This window comes from Moschus berezovskii, chromosome 13 (genome assembly GCF_049115385.1).
Source record: "Moschus berezovskii isolate FMDL1 chromosome 13, NW_MosBer_1.0, whole genome shotgun sequence".
Classification (NCBI taxonomy): domain Eukaryota; kingdom Metazoa; phylum Chordata; class Mammalia; order Artiodactyla; family Moschidae; genus Moschus; species Moschus berezovskii.
Genome location: NC_142472.1, coordinates 13,121,754 through 13,140,554, shown reverse-complemented (window position 1 = coordinate 13,140,554; position 18,801 = coordinate 13,121,754). Strand labels below are relative to the sequence as shown.

At 42.4% G+C, this 18,801-nt stretch overlaps 1 protein-coding gene across 1 annotated transcript; it reads right to left on the bottom strand.

The window, feature by feature from the left end:
* Positions 1 to 16,755: 16,755 nt before the first annotated feature.
* Positions 16,756 to 17,769, bottom strand: OXGR1 (oxoglutarate receptor 1). The gene has a single exon (XM_055426803.2). The coding sequence runs from the start codon at positions 17,767 to 17,769 to the stop codon at positions 16,756 to 16,758; it is 1,014 nt and encodes a 337-aa protein (XP_055282778.1).
* Between the last annotated feature and the right edge of the window lie 1,032 nt (positions 17,770 to 18,801).

Below are 18,801 nucleotides of genomic sequence, written 5' to 3'. Positions count from 1 at the left end.
GCCTCATTTGTCCCACTTTTCTGTTTCTTTTTCCCTCTTATTTCTTGACTTCACTTGTATTAATTGATTATCTCTCTATCTCTTATAACTCCCAGTAAACAGAATTGAATTAATCATATCCTTAGTTTAGGACAGATTTTCATCACTGTTTTATATAAAATCTTTCTGTAATCTATTTGCTTGCTTGTTAATTAATACAGTAAATACTTGTGACCTAATTACTGAACTGTTTTCTTCCCCAGTTTCTTTTTTATCTCCTTCTAAAAATCTGATCAGATACATATTGGGCCTTCTCACTTTCTCCTCAAGGTGGAACTCTTTCAAATTTTTCATTTTCTTGTTTCTTTGGGTTGCATTCCAGAGAATTATTTCTTATTTCATTTTCAATTTTTCAATTTTCTTTTTCAGTGTTAGGTCTCCTGTTTTACCTATCAAAATTTTTATTTTAATTTATTGTGTCTGTTAGTTCTAGAAGTCTGAGGGGTTTTTGCTTACTAAAATTATAGTCTCACTTTCATCACTCTTCTTCTCAAGACTCAGTTTTTAAATAAATAAATGGTTTTCTTAAGCTGCTCAGTTTTGGGGTGTCTTTTATTCATTTTTTTTTACATTTTGGCTGAGCCATGTGGCATGCTAGATCTTAGTCCCCCAACTGGGGATTGAACCCATGCCCCATGTGTTGGAAGCTCAGAGTCCTAACCACTGGACCGCCAGGAAAATCCCAAGACTCAATTTTGGCAATTTGCTGTATGACTCAGGGAACTCAAACCTCTGTTGCACCCCTCTGCAACAGCCTAGAGGGGTGGGATGTGGAGGGAGGTGGGAGGGAGGTTCAAGAGGGAGCAGTATGTATACCTATGGCTCATTCATGTTGCTGTTTGGCAGAAACCAACACAATACTGTAAAGTGATTATCCTTCAGTTAAAAAATAAATTTTTAAAAAACTCAATTTTTAAAATAAACCTTCTATTTTGCAATCTGTGTCTGATATTTCTCACATATGAATTCTTTGACAATTTCTTTCTTCTATTCTCTAATTCTGATGTACTTCACCCATTGTGCCTTTCTGATGACACTTCTTCTGATTAATTTTTAGAAGTGTTTCTCATTTTCCTTGAAAATTTTACCAATAGGAATTCTCGGAGACCGAGGTTAAAGCCCTGTTCCCTCAGAGAGGTCTTGCATATGTTTTCTGCCAGTTCCCAGGTAGTCCTATCCATCTGGAAATCACTTTAAATTCAATTCTCCACTTGAACTTCAATTTTAACATGCAGGTAACAACAAATTTACATGAGAGTTTGATGCTGACAATGATTTCTCAGGGGCAAATTCATTTTCCTTCCATCCAGTGTCAAAGTAAATGCAGGCTATTTTACATGCTGTTCCCTTCTGCTTTGTAGTCTTATTTAATATTCCCTCTAACATTGATGGGCCTAGTTTTGCAAAGATCTATTAGAACGCCTACCTTTTTGAGTTCCATACATTATGTCCTATCTCTTATACTTAAAATGAGCATGTATCATTCCATACACTTTTAAGAATAAAAGTGGGTGCAATTAATAACTACGCCAGGGCAACAGACATTTACTAGTACTGTCCTGGATAAATCAGGAGGTATGATCACCTTATTCTTCCCAACACAGGTATCTTGGGCTCAAAAACTTAGGCTCAAATCCACTGTGATTTTGCAGCTTCTGTTTGGAAAACTGCTGCTTCTGCTGTCTACTGACTTCTAGCTTCCCATCTTCATATTTATTTTTTCCCTTTGTGGATTCTTTAGTTTCTTACCAGCTCAGTGAGCATTTTTATAGGTGTTTATGAAAATATTTTATTTAGCCATTTTCACTGGTTCCAATTGGAAGGCTGTACAGTAAATTTAATCTAGCCTGTTACCAAAAACAGAAGGCAATCCAAAGATTCGATTTAAGCATGAATCCCCTATACCCAGAAATTGGGAGAGTAAGAACTGGGATTAAAAAAGCAGATATTCCTCATTCTATAAGAGGCTCATGTCTTTTGTTATTCTATATATCACACCTTCTAGCATATTGCCAAGAGCTGGAAACATCACATGACCATGTGCCGGAGGAGCTAAAAATCTCACTGGGGAGAAAAGAAACACATGGATACGGAAGAGTGATAATCCAAGACCTGTAAGATAAAGTGTCCAAAGTGCTTCATGAATAAGCAAAAGAATTTGTAGGACTGGCTTTCTTCGGCTGAGGGGTTAGAGAAAATTTCACAAAAGCTGAAGACAGTAGGTATAGTTTGTTTATACAAAGAAGATCTTTCGTGGTACACCTGTAGATTTTTTCTTGACTTTTGTGATGTGAGATACAGATATTTATAATGTGGCCTCTGATAATGGGATAATAATAAGCATTTAATACCAAATACTGTGGTGGTGTTCATCTTCTAGGTGGATTTAAACAGATAAATGGGGCATTCGCTGCTGCTACTGTTGCTAAGTCACTTCAGTCGTGTCCGACTCTGTTTGACCCCATAGATGGCAGCCCACCAGGCTCCCCCGTCCCTGGGATTCTCCAGGCAAGAACACTGGAGTGGGTTGCCATTTCCTTCTCCAATGTGTGAAAGTGAAAAGTGAAAGTGAAGTCGCTCAGTCATGTCTGACTCGTAGCGACCCCATGGACTGCAGCCTACCAGGCTCCTCCATCCATGGGATTTTCTAGGCAAGAGTATTGGAGTGGCTTGCCATTGCCTTCTCCAATGGGGCATTTAATCATGTACAATTAGCACCCTTGGAAATTTCTGTGGATTTACCACTTAGAACTGACTTCAGGGCTATTGGTGAGAGGGATTGAGATAATTCTATGTGTTCCTGAAATGTTCCCTTTGGATTGAGTTTTTTAGATATAGCTAGAATAATAATAAACTGAAATGGTGAAAAGAACATGATAACATTTTATTGAGATTTGACTACAGGACAATATAAAGTCTCAACTGAAAAAGCACACATGAATAACACAGTTAGTTTGCAAGACTATAGTATCTTTGAAAGCAAAACTGTTTATTATTAGGGTTTATGTCTCCAGGGTATAACATAGTACTTTGCATACAGTAGAAGTTTAGAAGATGCTGGTGTTAGTTAACCTGAACAGAAATTTAAAATGATATAATAATTCTAAACATGTAGGCATTCCTCTGTTCTTTAAAACCCTGTATTCAATAAGCAAAGATATAAACAGAATAAAGAATGTTTATGCATCTTTATTTAGTTTTCAAATGTTTCTGAAAAGAATTGTGATTAATCCAAAAAGTATCGTTTAGCGGCATGAATGTACTGTTAAAGAGCATTTCCAAAAAGAAAAACAATATGGCTAGGGGCACATTTGCAAATCATGGAGAACAAATTAAATGCTATCACATTATCACATACCATATACTCCTATATCATATAATATGGAATCATAGAGACAAAATCAAAATAAGGAAACAGAGCAACTGCAGGAAACTCGGTGGTTTAGGCGCACTTTGAAAAGTCCCACTGTTCTAAAACCTCAAATGTACACAAAAGAACAAAAGTCAGAGGAAGCTTCACCTGTACTGAGATCAGGAAACACCTCTGGCATCATACTACCAGCCCCTAAGACTTTCTTCTAGATATCAAACAGTTGGGGTAAATAGAAATAAGATGCCAGAAATACACCCAACTGCGGGGTGCAGAGGTATAAAGGACATATCAAGTCATAGGCAGGGAGTGGAGGGCGTTTGGAACAACCTCACTAGTTTCCTCTAGCTTAGTATCCCAGAGTTCTCCTTTGAATGATCATTCCTTCAGAACTCCTGTCTGTTTCAAGGATGCTTCTGAGGGTATTAATTATAGGTTTCAAAAAATTGTCCTCAAGTCAAGAACCTTTCTGGTTCAAACTCAAAAGCTTAGCAGTCTCTTGGTGTGAAAAAAACAGGAAGTGTTCCACACAGGTCCTGCTCCCTTACCTACCAGAGACTACAGTAGAACAAAGAGATCCTCTCCTCAGTTCAGTTCAGTCACTCAGTCGTGTCCAGCTCTTTGTGATCCCAAGGACTGCAGCACGCCAGGCTTCCCTGTCCATCACCAACCCCCAGAGTTTACTCAAACTCAGGTCCATTGAGTCGGTGATGCCAGCCAACCTCTGTCATCCCCTTCTCTTCCCGCCATCAATCTTTCCCAGCATCAGGGTCTTTTCCAATTGGTTGGTTCTTCGCATCAGGTGGCCAAAGTATTGGAGTTTCACCTTCAGCATTATTCCTTCCAATGAATAAAATTGGGCAGAGTGTCTGGTGGTTCAGTGGTAAAGAATCAACCTGCAAGTGCGGGAGACATGAGTTCGATCCCTGGTCTAGGAAGATCCTACATGCTGATCCTGGAAGATTCCACATGCCACAGGGCAACCAAGCCCCTATGTCACAACTACTGAGCCTGTGCTCTAGAGCCGGGAGCCACAATAACTGAGCCTGTGTGCCCCAACTACTGAAGCCTGAGCACCCTAGACCCGAGCTCCGCAACAAGAGAAGCCACCACAATGAGAAGCCTTCACACAACTAGAGAGGAGCCCGCATGCCTCGAAACTAGAGAAAAGGCCACGCAGCAACAAAGACCCAGCACAGCTAAAAATAATAAATAAATAAATAAAGTTACTAGAAAAACGAGAATCTCCTGACTGAGCAATGTGTGAAACAACAACATGTAAAATAAAAAAAAAAAAAAACTGGGCAAAATATGTGAATCCAAGGCTTTCAGGCATGGGACAGCAGACAAGGCAAGACCGTGAATCTCACATTCACCCCAATTCGCTGTTTAGGCATAACTTCCTGATCATGGCACAGAGTTCTGGAGTCTAAGCAGAGTACAGACGTCCCACTGAGCCAAGGAGCCAGAGGTCAGAGTTTAACATCATTGATATATCTAAAATGTTTGAAGCAGAGCAGCAATGATGGAGAGAGAAGGGGCAGAAATACATGGAGATTTCTTGAGACTTCTGGGCCAATAGCCATGTTTGCACGGACAGACTACTTGAAATTAACCACGAAGAGGCTGTTATGGCATCAGAGACACTCCTGGTCAACACTGGTGTTTGCACCCATCTAGAGAGAAGAAACCTCCTTAACACCTTGTTAACTCATTTGCAAAGAGGAACAGAAACCTGTGCCTCAGGAGTAAAGACGATGCCCTAGAGTAAGGGCTGTCTGTTCTAGACATGCTGTAAGAAAAAGCCAAAAACCAAACCTGGACTAAACCGTAGGAAAAACAGAATTTGGCAGTTGGGTCCTGCTTCTTAGAAGGGCTTGGAAAATATCTCAGGCTTTTCACAAATCTGTTGTTAAATTGTAAAACCAAGTCAACGCAATTTCCAGGTGCTTAGCAAGTAACTGATGTGTCTATTAGAGGAAAAGTCAACTGTCTTCAAAGGACAACAATAGAATCTAGTGTCTCTACAATGGTTTATTCACAATACCCAGTATTCAGTAAAACATCAAGACATACAAAATAGAAGAATGTGTTCACAGCCAAAGAAAGCAATTAGAAATTGACCTCTAGGTCACTTAATGTTGTTATTATTGTTGCTTTAACTGGTTGTCCTTTAAGACACCACTGTGATAGGCTGCATGTTAACCTTTCCAAAATGTCCTCATCCTAATCCCCAGAACCTGTAAACATTTACCTACGTGCTTAGTCACTCAGTTGTGTCTGACTCTTTGTGACCCATGGATGGTAGCCCGCCAGGCTCCTATGTCCACGGGATTCTCCAAGCAAGAATACTGGAGTGAGTTGCCATTTCCTTCTCCAGGGGATCTTCCTGACCCAGGGATCAAACCTGGGTCTCCTGCCTTGCAGGTGGTTTCTTTACCCTCTAAGCCACCAGGAAAGCCCAAAACACAGATGGAAGGGTGTGGGATCTTAGTTCCCTGACCAGGGATCAAACCCTGGCCCCCTGCATTGGGAGCATGGACTCTTATCCACTGGACCACCAGGGAAGTCCCAAACATGTTAATTTACATAGAAAAATAGACTTTGCAGGTGGGATTTAATGACAGATTTTGAGATGAAGAGATTACCCTGAATTATCTGCAGAATTGCAAGAGTTACAATAAAATGAAGTCAGGAGGGTCAGAGTCAGAGATGGGAGATATTCACATAGAAGTCCAAGTCAGAGAGATTTGAAGATGACACACTGTTGGTTTTGACGAGGAAGGAGGGGCCATGAGCCCAGGAATGCAGGTGGCATATATGAGCTGGAACATGCAAAGGAATGACTTCCTCTCTAGAGCTCCCAGAAATAAGGCAGGACTGCCAACACCCAGTAAAATTTGGTTCAGATTTCTGGCCTCCAAAGAGAGCTGTTTAGTCGCTCACTCAAGTGCAACTCCTTGTGACCCCATGGACTGCAGCACGCCAGGTTTCCCTGTCCTTCCCTATCTCCCGGGGTTTGCTCAAGCTGAAAGACAGTAGGTTTGTGTTGTTTGAAGCCACTAAATTTGTCAAAACTGTTTCAGCATCCAGGGGAAAGGGATACAAGCCAGATGCTGGATTTAATAGACAATGATGTTAAAGCAGCTATTTAAACATGCTTAGAGAGTCAAAGAAAAAAATTATTTATTCAGTTAATGAGACCAGTGTAACTTTCAGAGAGCAATGGAGAGCAACAGAAATTTTACAATTGAAAAGTAAAATAACTGACAAAAACTTCTCAGGAAAGCCTCTCTGATTCTTTCACAGGCAATTTCATTCATTCAATCACAAATAAATAGACATGCAAGGGGACAGAACCATGTGGTTAATAAAAATGAGAAAGATAACAGTCAATGGTAGTAGACCCAAAGGTAATCCAGATATGGAAAGATAAGAACTTTAAAATAATTATGATTATTCAGTTCTAGAAAATATGGGGAAAAGAGGACAAAATAGATTAAAAGACAAAGAAATTCACTGACATGGTAGAGTTCATTAAAAGAAATAAATGTACATCTTATAAATGAAAAAGATATAGTATCTGATATTCAGTTCAGTTCAGTTCAGTCACTCAGTCGTGTCCGACTCTTTGAGACCCCATGAATCACAGCATGCCAGGCCTCCCTGTCCATCACCAACTCCCGGAGTTCACTCAAACTCATGTCCATCGAGTCGGTGATGCCATCCTGCCATCTCATTCTCAGTCGTCCCCTTCTCCTCCTGCCCCCAATCCCTCCTAGCATCAGAGTCTTTTCCAGTGAGTCAACTCTTCACATGAGGTGGCCAAAGTATTGGAGTTTCAGCTTTAGCATCAGTCTCTCCAATGAACACCCAGGACTGATCTCCTTTAGAATGGACTGGTTGGATCTCCTTGTAGTCCAAGGGACTCTCAAGAGTCTTCTCCAGCACCACAGTTCAAAAGCATCAATTCTTCGGTGCTCAGCTTTCTTCACAGTCCAACTCTCACATCCATACGTTACCACGGGAAAAACCATAGCCTTGACTAGACGGACCTTGGTTGGCAAAGTAATGTCTCTGCTTTTTAATATGCTATCTAGGTTGGTCATGACTTTCCTTCCAAGGAGTAAGCATCTTTTAATTTCATGGCTGCAATCAGCATCTGCAGTGATTTTGGAGCCCAAAAAAATAAAGTCTGACACTGTTTCCACTGTTTCCCCATCTATTTCCCATAAAGTGATGGGACCAGATGCCATGATCTTTGTTTTCTGAATGTTGAGCTTCAAGCCAACCTTTTCACTCTCCTCTTTCACTTTCATCAAGAAGCTTTTTAGTTCCTCTTCACTTTCTGCCATAAAGGTGGCGTCATCTGCATGCTGCTGCTGCTAAGTCACTTCAATCGTGTCCGACTCTGTGTGACCCCATAGACGGCAGCCCACCCGGCTCCCCGGTCCCTGGGATTCTCCAGGCAAGAACACTGGAGTGGGTTGCCATTTCCTTCTCCAATGCATGAAAGTGAAAAGTGAAAGTGAAGTCGCTCAGTCGTGTCCGACCCTTAGCAAACCAGTGGACTGCAGCCTACCAGGCTCCTCCGCCCATGGGATTTTCCAGGCAAGAGTACTGGAGTGGGGTGCCATTGTCATCTGCATATCTGAGGTTATTGATATTTCTCCGGCAATCTTGATTCCAGCTTGTGCTTCTTCCAGCCGGAATTCAATAGATATGCTTAATAGCAAGTTGCATAGAATACAAGGCACAATCAGTAGAAAATATTCAGACAGAAGCACAACAAAGGAAATAAAATTGGGGGAAAAAAAAAGCACCAGTGTGTACTATGATCTAAGTTTTTCCTGGGAACTCAGTAACAGAAGTGGCTCTCACCTTTCAGTCATTTTTACATTATTGCTCTTCTATCATTTAATATAATTTGAGTTAATTGTATAACATCAGATAGATTATATTGAATGGTGTTGGGTAGAATTTAAAATCAGAACAGGAAATAATGTTTGACCCTAAGTGTTACATGGCCTTGTAGTTATGAATGATGTCTTATTCTGCTCCTTATCAGAACCTCCAGGGGGAAAACAAATTGGCCTCCACTGGCCCAAAGGACACACAAAAGCAATAAGGGGGGTTTGGTGGAGAAACCTGGCAGCAGTAGGAAAGCTCTTCTGATGACCTCCTTCCCCAAGGAGACAGTTCCAACCCTATGGATCACAGGCATGGCTGTGATCAGTAAACCTCAAAGAGTTAAAGAACACAAATCTATCTCATAGAAAGCCATAATTCAAAGAGACACATGCACCCCAATGTTTATTGAAGCAATATTTACAATAGCAAGGACAGGGAAGCAACTAAATGTCCATTAATGGAGAAAATGGATAAGGAAGTTGTGGTACATATACACAATGGAATATTACTCAGCCTCAAAAAGGAATGAAGCTGAGTCATTAGTAGCAACATGGATGAAGTGTCAAATAGAGTGAAGTGAGTCAGAAAGAGGAAAACAATATCGTGCTTTAATACTGACACGTGGGATCCAGAAAAATTGTGTAGATGGTCTTATCTGCAAAACAGAGATAGAAACATAGACCTTGAAAACAAATGTTTGGATTCCAAGGAGGGGGAGAAAGGGTGGGATGAATTAGGAGATTGGGGTTGATATATATACGCTATTGGTAGCACCGGGAGTCCTCGTCAGTGCTCTGCGGTGACCTAAATGGGAAGGAAATTCAAAAAAAAGGGGACATATGTATACATATAGCTTGCCTGGAAAATCCCTTGGACTACGGAGCCTGGTAGGCTACCATCCATGGGGTCGCAAAGAGTACAGTAGAAACGAACACAAGATTGTACAGCAATTGTACTCCATTAAAACTTAAAATAAATTTCATGGTCATCAAAACCATTTTTTCTCATATGGAAGAGAAATTCCATCAACACGTACACTCTCTTGGAGGAAATACTGGAGAGGAAGCTTCCATATCTCTTTTCATTCCTTCCTCATGTTTTCCCACAGGTGGAGGAATAGCTAAACCTGATCAGTGAGAGACGTGTTCAGAGTGGAAGGGGTAAAGGCAGTTGAGGCATCAAAGATCTTTACAGGAAAGCCATGACTAACAAAAGCAGAAGAATGTTTGAATTTTAAAGTAACCATGGTGAAAGGCCCAGTGGATTACGACAACAACAAGCAATGACTAGAAAACTAGTTTTATGATTGAAGGATCATGCTGATACATCCTGAAACCCTGCCCGATCACCACATTACAAGGTAATAGACATCACACACCTCCTCTGGTGGATTAGAGCTTCTGAAAAAGAAAGGAAAGAGGGACTTCCCTGGTTCAGTGGTTAAGAATCTGCCTTGCAGTGCAAGGGGTGTGGGCTTGATCCCTAGTTGGGAAACTATGATCCCACATGCTGCGGGCAACTAAGCCTGCCCCTCAATTAGAGATTCCATGCACCACAATGAAAGATCCTGAGTGCTGCGACTGAGCCCCGATGCAAATACGTAAATAGATATTGTTTTTAAAAAAGTAGAAGAGTGAAAGAGAAAAGGAGGGATGAAGTGAGGGAAGGAAGCTGGGGGGAGGGAGGGAAAAACGAACCTGTATCTAATTCTACCTCTAGCTCTACCTTCCAACTTAAATACAAGGCATGGAGGACTATTGATAAATAACAAAGCGGAGTTCAAACAATCAAATTCACAATGTGGAAAATTCCAGAGAACAAACAACAGGGCTTGTTCACAAATAAAGGGAGAGGTAACTCTAATCGACTAAAAGAAATTTAACAGATATATCAACCCAGTGTAACACATATGCCTTGTTCGGAACCTGATTTGGGGAAAAAAAAACCTGTGAGAGGACACATTTGAGGCAACTAGGGGAGAGAAAATATGGATCAGATATTGATAATGTGAAGGGACCATTTTTTATTTTGTTTTGGTATCACGTGTTTTGAATGAGATCAATGTGGAAGAATTTATTGGTGAAAGTGAAGTTGCTCAGTCGTGTCCGACTCTTTGCGACCCCATGGACTGTAGCCCACCTGGCTCCACCATCCACAGAATTTTCTAGGCAAGAGTACTGGAGCGGATTGCCATTTCCTTCTCCAGGGGATCTTCCTGACCCAGGGATCGAACCTGGGTCTCCCACATTGCGGGCAGACACTTTACCCTCTGAGCCATCGGGGAATCCTACTATGTTTTCTAGGATTAGCTGTTGGATGTTCTAGGGAAAAAAAAAATCTATGGGAAAGGATAAATGAAACAAGGATGGTAGATGGCTGATTCTTGGTGAAATTAAAGCATGGCTATGTGAGGTCACTTGCTAATTTCTCTAATTTTTATGATTATTTGAAGCCTTCCCCAATGGCGCTATTGGTAAAGAACCTGCCTGCCAAGGCCAGAGATGCAAGAGACATGGGTTTGATCCCTGGGTTGGGAAAATCCCCTGGAGAAGGAAATAGCAATCCACTCCAGTATTCTTGCCTGGAAAATTCCATGGACGAGAAGCCTGGTGCGCTACAGTGCAACTCACAAAGAGTTGGACAGGACTAAGCACACACTCACACAAATTACAAAGTTAAAGATGAAGTGGAGGGGTTACTGTCTCCTGAGTTCAGAACAGGTGTGTCTGGATGCAGATTCCGGTCCCTAGGCTGTGGGAAGACCAGCCAGCTCCCTTCATGGCAGACAGCCAGAGCCCTGCTCTTTTGTTCCTTCCCTTTCTCTGCCTACAACTGGAGGACTGGGCAAAGGGCATTCAGGTCCCAGTCTAGTCTCAGAAGTATCATCAATCTCTTTTCTGGCTTCAGTTCCAAACTGCATCCTCCGGCACAATGTGTGCACAACGCTTTACTCAGGAAAAGAAAAGTGACCCTTTGAATCTAATTTAGCTAGGATCATTGTGATTACATTCTATCAGCAGAACCCTGGAGGGCAGAGAGTCATCTGTGCCTGACCCACGACTGCAGGGAACCGGTCAGATAAGAGAATGACAGAACTGCTGAATCAAGTGGAGGAATTCTGAGGATAAAGGAAAATGATGCATGTTCCATGTTCCCCAGCTGAGGTCAACTGCTCAGGGTAATAAAGATGTTAAAATTCTGAGAAAGTGGCATCGAGCGTCGGCGCAAGTCCCTAAGAGAGCAGAATAAAGACCAAAGACACAGCGGGAGGGACCTGCATCAGAAAGAGATGATTTGCTGTTCTGTACATTTGGGGGAGGAAGGAAAAGGGTAAAAGAAGCTACGGTGACAAGTCGAGACTCAGGTGGATTTTCTCTGGTGGGTGAAACCTTTGCAATAAGAAATAGAAAGGCAAGGGGCTTGAGCCCAGAGCTAGAATAACAATGATGGTAGAAAGGCTGATCTATCTGGTCACGCTTTGGTGATGGCCCAGGAGAGGAGCTGCGTATCCTTGGGTGGGGGTTGTGGGGAGGACAGATACTGAGCTTCCATGTTCCCAGGGGACATCTGAACGCAACTCAAACTTCCCGAGTGGCACAGTGGTAAAGAAGCTGCCTACCCATATAGGAGATATGGCTTTGATTCCTGGGTTGGGAAGATGCCCTGGAGAAGGAAGTGGCAACCCACTCCAGTGTTCTTGCCTGGAGAATCCCATGGACAGAGGAGCCTGGCGGGCTACACTCCATGGGGTATCAAAAGCAGCAGACATGACTGAGCAACTAAACAACAGCAACAACAACAAAAATCACACTGTGTGGCTACTCAGATGGAAAAGTCAGGCCTCCAGTGAAGGGGCTTTTTTAAAAATGTTTTATTGGAGTACAGTTGCTTTACAGTGTTATGTTAGTTTCTACTACACGGCAAAGTGAGCCAACTATGAGTATACATATGCTCCCTCTTTTTTGGATTTCCGTCCCATTTAGGTCACCGTAGAGCTCTAGTGGAGGTGATGGAATTCCAGTTGAGCTATTTCAAATCTTGAAAGATGATGCTGTGAAAGTGCTGTACCCAATATGCCAGCAAATTTGGAAAACTCAGCAGTGGCCACAGGACTGGAAAAGGTCAGTCTTCATTCCAATCCCAAAGAAAGGCAATGCCAAAGAATGCTCAAACTACCACACAATTGCACTCATCTCACACGCTAGTAAAGTCATGCTCAAAATTCTCCAAGCCAGGCTTCAGCAATATGTGAACCGTGAACTCCCAGATGTTCAAGCAGGTTTTAGAAAAGGCAGAGGCACCAGAGATCAAATTGCCAACATCCGCTGGATCATGGAGAAAGCAAGAGAGTTCCAGAAGAGCATCTATTTCTGCTTCATTGACTATGCCAAAGCCTTTGACTGTGTGGGTCACAATAAACTGTGGAACATTCTGAAAGAGATGGGAATACCAGACCACCTGACCTGCCTCTTGAGAAACCTGTATGCAGGTCAGGAAGCAACAGTCAGAACTGTACATGGAACAACAGACTGGTTCCAAATAGGAAAAGGAGTGCGTCAAGGCTGTATATTGTCACCTTGCTTATTTAACTTATATGCAGAGTACATCATGAGGAATGCTGGGCTGGAAGAAGCACAAGCTGGAATCAAGATTGCTGGGAGAAATATCAATAATCTCAGATATGCAGATGACACTACCCTTATGGCAGAAAGTGAAGAGGAACTCAAAAGCCTCTTGATGAAAGTGAAAGAGGAGAGTGAAAAGGTTGGCTTGAAGCTCAACATTCAGAAAACAAAGATCATGGCATCTGGTCCCATCACTTCATGGGAAATAGATGGAAAAACAGTGGAAACAGTGTCAGACTTTATTTTTTTGGGCTCCAAAATCACTGCAGATGCTGATTGCAGCCATGAAATTAAAAGACGCTTACTCCTTGGAAGGAAAGTTATGACCAACCTTGATAATATATTGAAAAGCAGAGACATTACTTTGCCAACAAAGGTCCATCTAGTCAAGGCTATGGTTTTTCCCGTGGTCATGTATGGATGTGAGAGTTGGACTGTGAAGAAAGCTGATCACCGAAGAATTGATGCTTTTGAACTGTGGTGTTGGAGAAGACTCTTGAGAGTCCCTTGTACCGCCAGGAGATCCAACCAGTCCATTCTAAGGGAGATCAGTCCTGGGTGTTCATTGGAAGGACTGATGCTAAAGCTGAAGCTGCAATACTTTGGCCACCTCATGCGACGAGTTGACTCACTGGAAAAGACTCTGATGCTGGGAAAGGTTGGGGGCGGGAGGAGAAGGGGACGACCGAGAGTGAGATGGCTGGATGGCATCACCGACTCTGTGGACATGAGTTTGAGTGAACTCCGGGATTTGGTGATGGACAGGGAGGCCTGGCGTGCTGTGATTCATGGGGTCATGGAGAATCGGACACGACTGAGCGACTGAACTGAACTGAACTGAACAGAGCTCTGAGTAGAGTTCCCTGTGCTGTACAGCATGTTCTCATTACTCAGCTATTTCATGAAAAGTCAAAGTGGGGTTGCAAAGAGTTGAACACGAGTCAGCAAAGAGTCGGACACGAGTCGGGAAAGTGTCCGATTGTTTGCAACCCCATGGACTGGACCCTACCAGGCTCCTCCGTCCATGGAATTTTCCAGGCAAGAGTACTGGAGTGGGTTGCCATTTCCTTCTCCAGGGGATCTTCCCGACCCAGGGATCGAACCCAGGTCTTCCGCATTGCAGGCAGACGCTTTACCATCTGAGCCACCAGGGAAGCCCCTACCTACTCCATACATAGCATCAACAGTGTATGTATGTCAATCCCAGTCTTCTGATCCATACCACCTCCCTCTTCTCCCATACCTTCTTTCTCTATGTCTGTATCTCTATCTGCTTTGCAAATACCATCGTCCATACCATTTTTTTTTTCAGATTCCACATATATGCGTTAATATACAGTATTTGTTTTTCTCCTTCTGACTTACTTCAGTCTGTATGACAGTCTCTAGGTCCATCCACATTTCCACAAATGACCCAGTTTCATTCCTCTTTATGGCTGAGCGATATTCCTTTGCATATATGCACCACATCTCCTCCACCCATTCCTCTATTGATGTACATGTAGGTTGTTTCCATGTCCTGGCTGTTGTAAATCACTCCACGTGGTATTTACAAAAACAACGACAGCAACAACCACCCAGGATAGGACTGCAAGTTTTGACTGTTGAGGGCCTGAGTTTGATCCCTGGTCAGGGAACTAAGATCCCACAAGCCCAGGAGAGGATGGCTCAGAAGGTTCTGTGTGGAGAGGCATGATCATCCAGAGAACTTCATGTACAGAGCTGCTGGCCTTCCTCTTCCTCCTCTGCTTGCCTGGAGTGTCCCAACAAGCATCCTCACCTAGGTCTGAGTCAGATGGCAAGTTCTCAAAGACCCCGAAAATCACAAAGTATTCCTATGGTATACTCTGCTCTGTTTAAATCATCTGTTCCAGCCTTATTCCATAACTGGTTCTTACAATTATTTTTGTACCGTAAACATGGAGCACATAAGCTTCAAGTAAATAGAATGGTGGTAAGGCTACATTTTCACAGAAAACTATCATCGGCCTATTCTGTGATTTTAAATTAGTTTATTAATTGTATCAACACATTTACCAGGGTTTTGAGTATCCAGACTAGGCATTTTCTTAAATATTTACATTTAGTGCTAATTAAGTATACACAATTCAGAAATAGCTTTAGCTGTTACAACAGAGAACATATTTTCAACAGAGACACAAAAGAAAAGGTATCTAAGGAGAATCAGTATTTCCTAGAATATTTTCTCACAGAAATCAAAACAGTGTTCAGTTCAGTTCATTTCAGTTCCTCAGTCATGTCCAACTCTTTGCAACCCCATGAACCGCAGCACACCAGGCCTCCCTGTCCATCACCAACTCCCGGAGTTCACCCAAACTCATGTCCATTGAGACGGTGATACCATCCAACCATCTCATCCTCTGTCATCCCCTTTTAATACTCAATATATACATGGGGCTTCCCTGATGGCTCAGCCTGCAATGCAGGAGACACAAGAGATTTGGTTTTGATCCCTGGGTGGGGAAGATCCCCTGGAGGAGGAAATGTATACTCCAGTATTCTTGCCTGAAAAATCCCATAGACAGAGAAGCCTGGCCAGTTATATCCAAAGGGACACAAAGAGTCAGACATGACTGAATGACCAAAAAAAATGAAAAAAATAAACATTATGTTTTAAAGTACTCTATTACCCCCAAAGTGCTTCTTCCTTCCCCAAGAAATGTTGATAATTACTAGTACAGCTTAAAAAAATAACAATTTTAATAAATTCAATAAGAATTTTTATTATTTTAATTACTTTTTAAAAAAATTTGGTCACACTGGGCAGCACACAAGATCTTAGTTCCCCAACCAAGGATCAGATTTGTGCCCCCTACTGTGGAGGCATGGAGTTTTAATCACTGAACCACCAGAGAAGTCCCTCAATAACAATTTTTTCAATGATCTACAACTATAAAAACATAATTCCCCAAATATCTTGCAAGTATTAGTTTCAGCTATTTGCATGGAGATCTTTGAATTGTCACAAGAGTATCACACTGAGTTGTTTTAATCTACAAAACTGACTAAAGCCTAGTGAAAACCACAGTTTAGTAATTTCAGAGCATATTTTGAAAAAAAATTTAAAGACATGAGGTTTTTAAAAAGTGAATATTAAAAAATACACAAATAAGGCTTTGAGTAGTTTACATGCTCACGACAAACAGACCTGAGCAAAACAGCAAAAAAAAATGTAAGTGAGAAGATTGGCTTTATTTTATCATGGCATTAAATCTATGGCAAGTAGGTGAACTTCAATTTTTATATATATACTGGTGGCTCAGTGGTAAAGAATTTGCCTGCCAACACAGGAGATGCAGGCTTGATCCCTGGGTCGGGAAGATCCCCTGGAGAAGGAAATGGCAACCCACTCCAGTATTCTTGCCTGGGAAATCCCATGGACAGAGGAGCCTGGTGGGAGTTCGTGGAGTTGCAAAAGAGTCAAATACGACTTAGCAACTAAACAACAGCAACATAATGTGCAAATATGTGTGTGTGTGTGTGTGTGTGTAATTATATATAAATCTGGTGAGACTAGATGTCCTCCCAGAGGGCCCTGAGTTCCCATGGTTCCAACTCGGCATCTGAATACTTTACTGATACGCATGTATCCCATTCTTATACCTACCCAAGGGGAGATCTCAATAAACAGATTGCAAAGAACTCACAGCAACCCAGCCCTGGCTTTGGGACGTGGTGACCTGGGTGCACAATATTGACTGAGAATTCCACTGAGGGAGACAGTCCCGACTTCTGAGAAGCTATTATTAAAGTATCAGCATTTCAATTTGGCTGAGGGTATGGAGTGCTTCAAGAGTTGTTTGACTGACTGACTTTCTTTCCCTGCTCCAGGTCCCCACCTGCTCTGCATCTTACCACGGAGCAGACAGCCTGCTGGAAGTTGCTGTTGACTACCACGTACAGTAACAGGTTACCAAAGGTGTTCAGGGCAGCTAGCGGTCTCGAAACGATGTATGCTTCGTGGATCTGATGCTCAGTAGAGCAGCTAATGGAAAGCAGGCGAGATTCGATCCGAATGACCCTCAAGATATGGAAGGGCAAAAAGCATATATAAAACACGAGAAGCAGCAGAATGCTGAGCCTGCGCGCTTTCTGCTTCAGGCAGCTGTGCGTCCGAGGTCCTCGCGTTAGGGTGTAGATAATCCTCGTATAGCAGAGCGTCGCTATCACCAAGGGGAGGAAGAAAGTGGTGGCGGTCAAAATTAGATTGTACCATTTGATGGTCGTGAGGTCATCAGAGCTGGTGAGGTCAAGGCAGGCGGATCTATTGGTGCTGGTGGTGGCTGTGATCAGGAAGGTCATGGGAAGGACGGCCACCAGCGACACGATCCACACCACCGCACAGGCCACCACAGCCCATCGCTTTTTGTGGACGGAGAAGCAGCTCATGGGGTGAATGATGACAAAGTAGCGGAAGATGCTGAAGCAGGTGAGGAAGAGGATGCTGCTGTACAGGTTGAAGTGGAAGCCAAAGCGGATGAACTTGCACATGAAGTCCCCGAAGACCCAGTGTTCTCCGCCGGCGTAGTAGTGAATCAGGAAGGGAAGGCTGGTGAGATACAGCAGGTCGGTGCAGGCCAGGTTCAGCATGATGATGGTGCTGCTCCTCCAGGGCCGCATTTTGAAGATGTACGTGGAGATGGCTATCACATTTCCGGGAAAACCCACCAGGAAGATGAAGCTATAAATAACAGGGAGGTAATGCGTCTTGAGTGGAATCTTTTCGTTGGTGCAATTTTCAAGAGCAGCTGCATAATTGGGAAAATCAGAGGCATTTGCAAAATCATCTAGTGGCTCATTCATGGCTGTCTCCTTTCATCTTGCAAGAAGACAAGAGAGTTCAGTTTGGCAATACAGACCGAGAGAAAGTAACTCGCTGATAAAGGAAAATAGAAAACATTAATGGTAGTGTAATGAAAACAATGATCCACTTTTAAACAAAAATTGCTTGAACAGCCTCAATTGGCCACTTCTTTCTCTTTAATCTCTAAAAAGAAGAAATTGAATTTCTAAGAAAATGACTGTAAGGCAAGTTACTAAAGACATCTAACTACGATATAAAAGTTAAATGCTGTGAGAATTAAAAGGGCTTCCCCGGTGGCTCAGCTGGCCAAGAATCCACCTGCATTGCAGAAGACCTGGGTTCAATCCCTGGGTTGAGAAGATCCCCTGGAGAAGGAAACAGCTACCCACTCCAGTATTCTGGCCTGGAAAATTCCACGGACTGTATTGTTCATGGGACTGCAAAGAGTCAGACACAACTGAGCGACTGAGAACCCCCCTGAACATGTCAATCCCAAACTCCTAATTGAACCTTCCCCCTCCAGGGACCTACTGTATAACACAGAGAACTCTGAACAACATTCTGTAATAACATGACTAGGAAAAGAATTTGATAAAGAATAGATACATGTATATGTACAACTGAATCACTTAGCCATACACCTGAAACTAACACATTATTAATCAACTATGCTCCAAAATAAAATAAAAATTAAAAAAAGATTCAGTCACCAAAACAAAATAATCACCCATGAGGCACTTCACCACAGTATTACTTCTAAACTTGACAAAAAGCTGAGAAATATTTCTTATTAGCTCTATTTTATAGAAGAGACTAAAACTGCAACCTATTCCTGATAACACCCAGTGGCACAGGTGGGATTCGAACCTCCATTTGTCTTAGAATGCATTCTCTTTCCAAACTGCCTCACTCCGCACCTCTCAGTCTGGGTGGCCCTAAATGAGGGGTGCGATAGGAAGTGCAAAGGCATTAAAAGACTGAATATTGGGCATTTTTAAATGTAGATTTCATGCATTCCAACTCGATGTGTC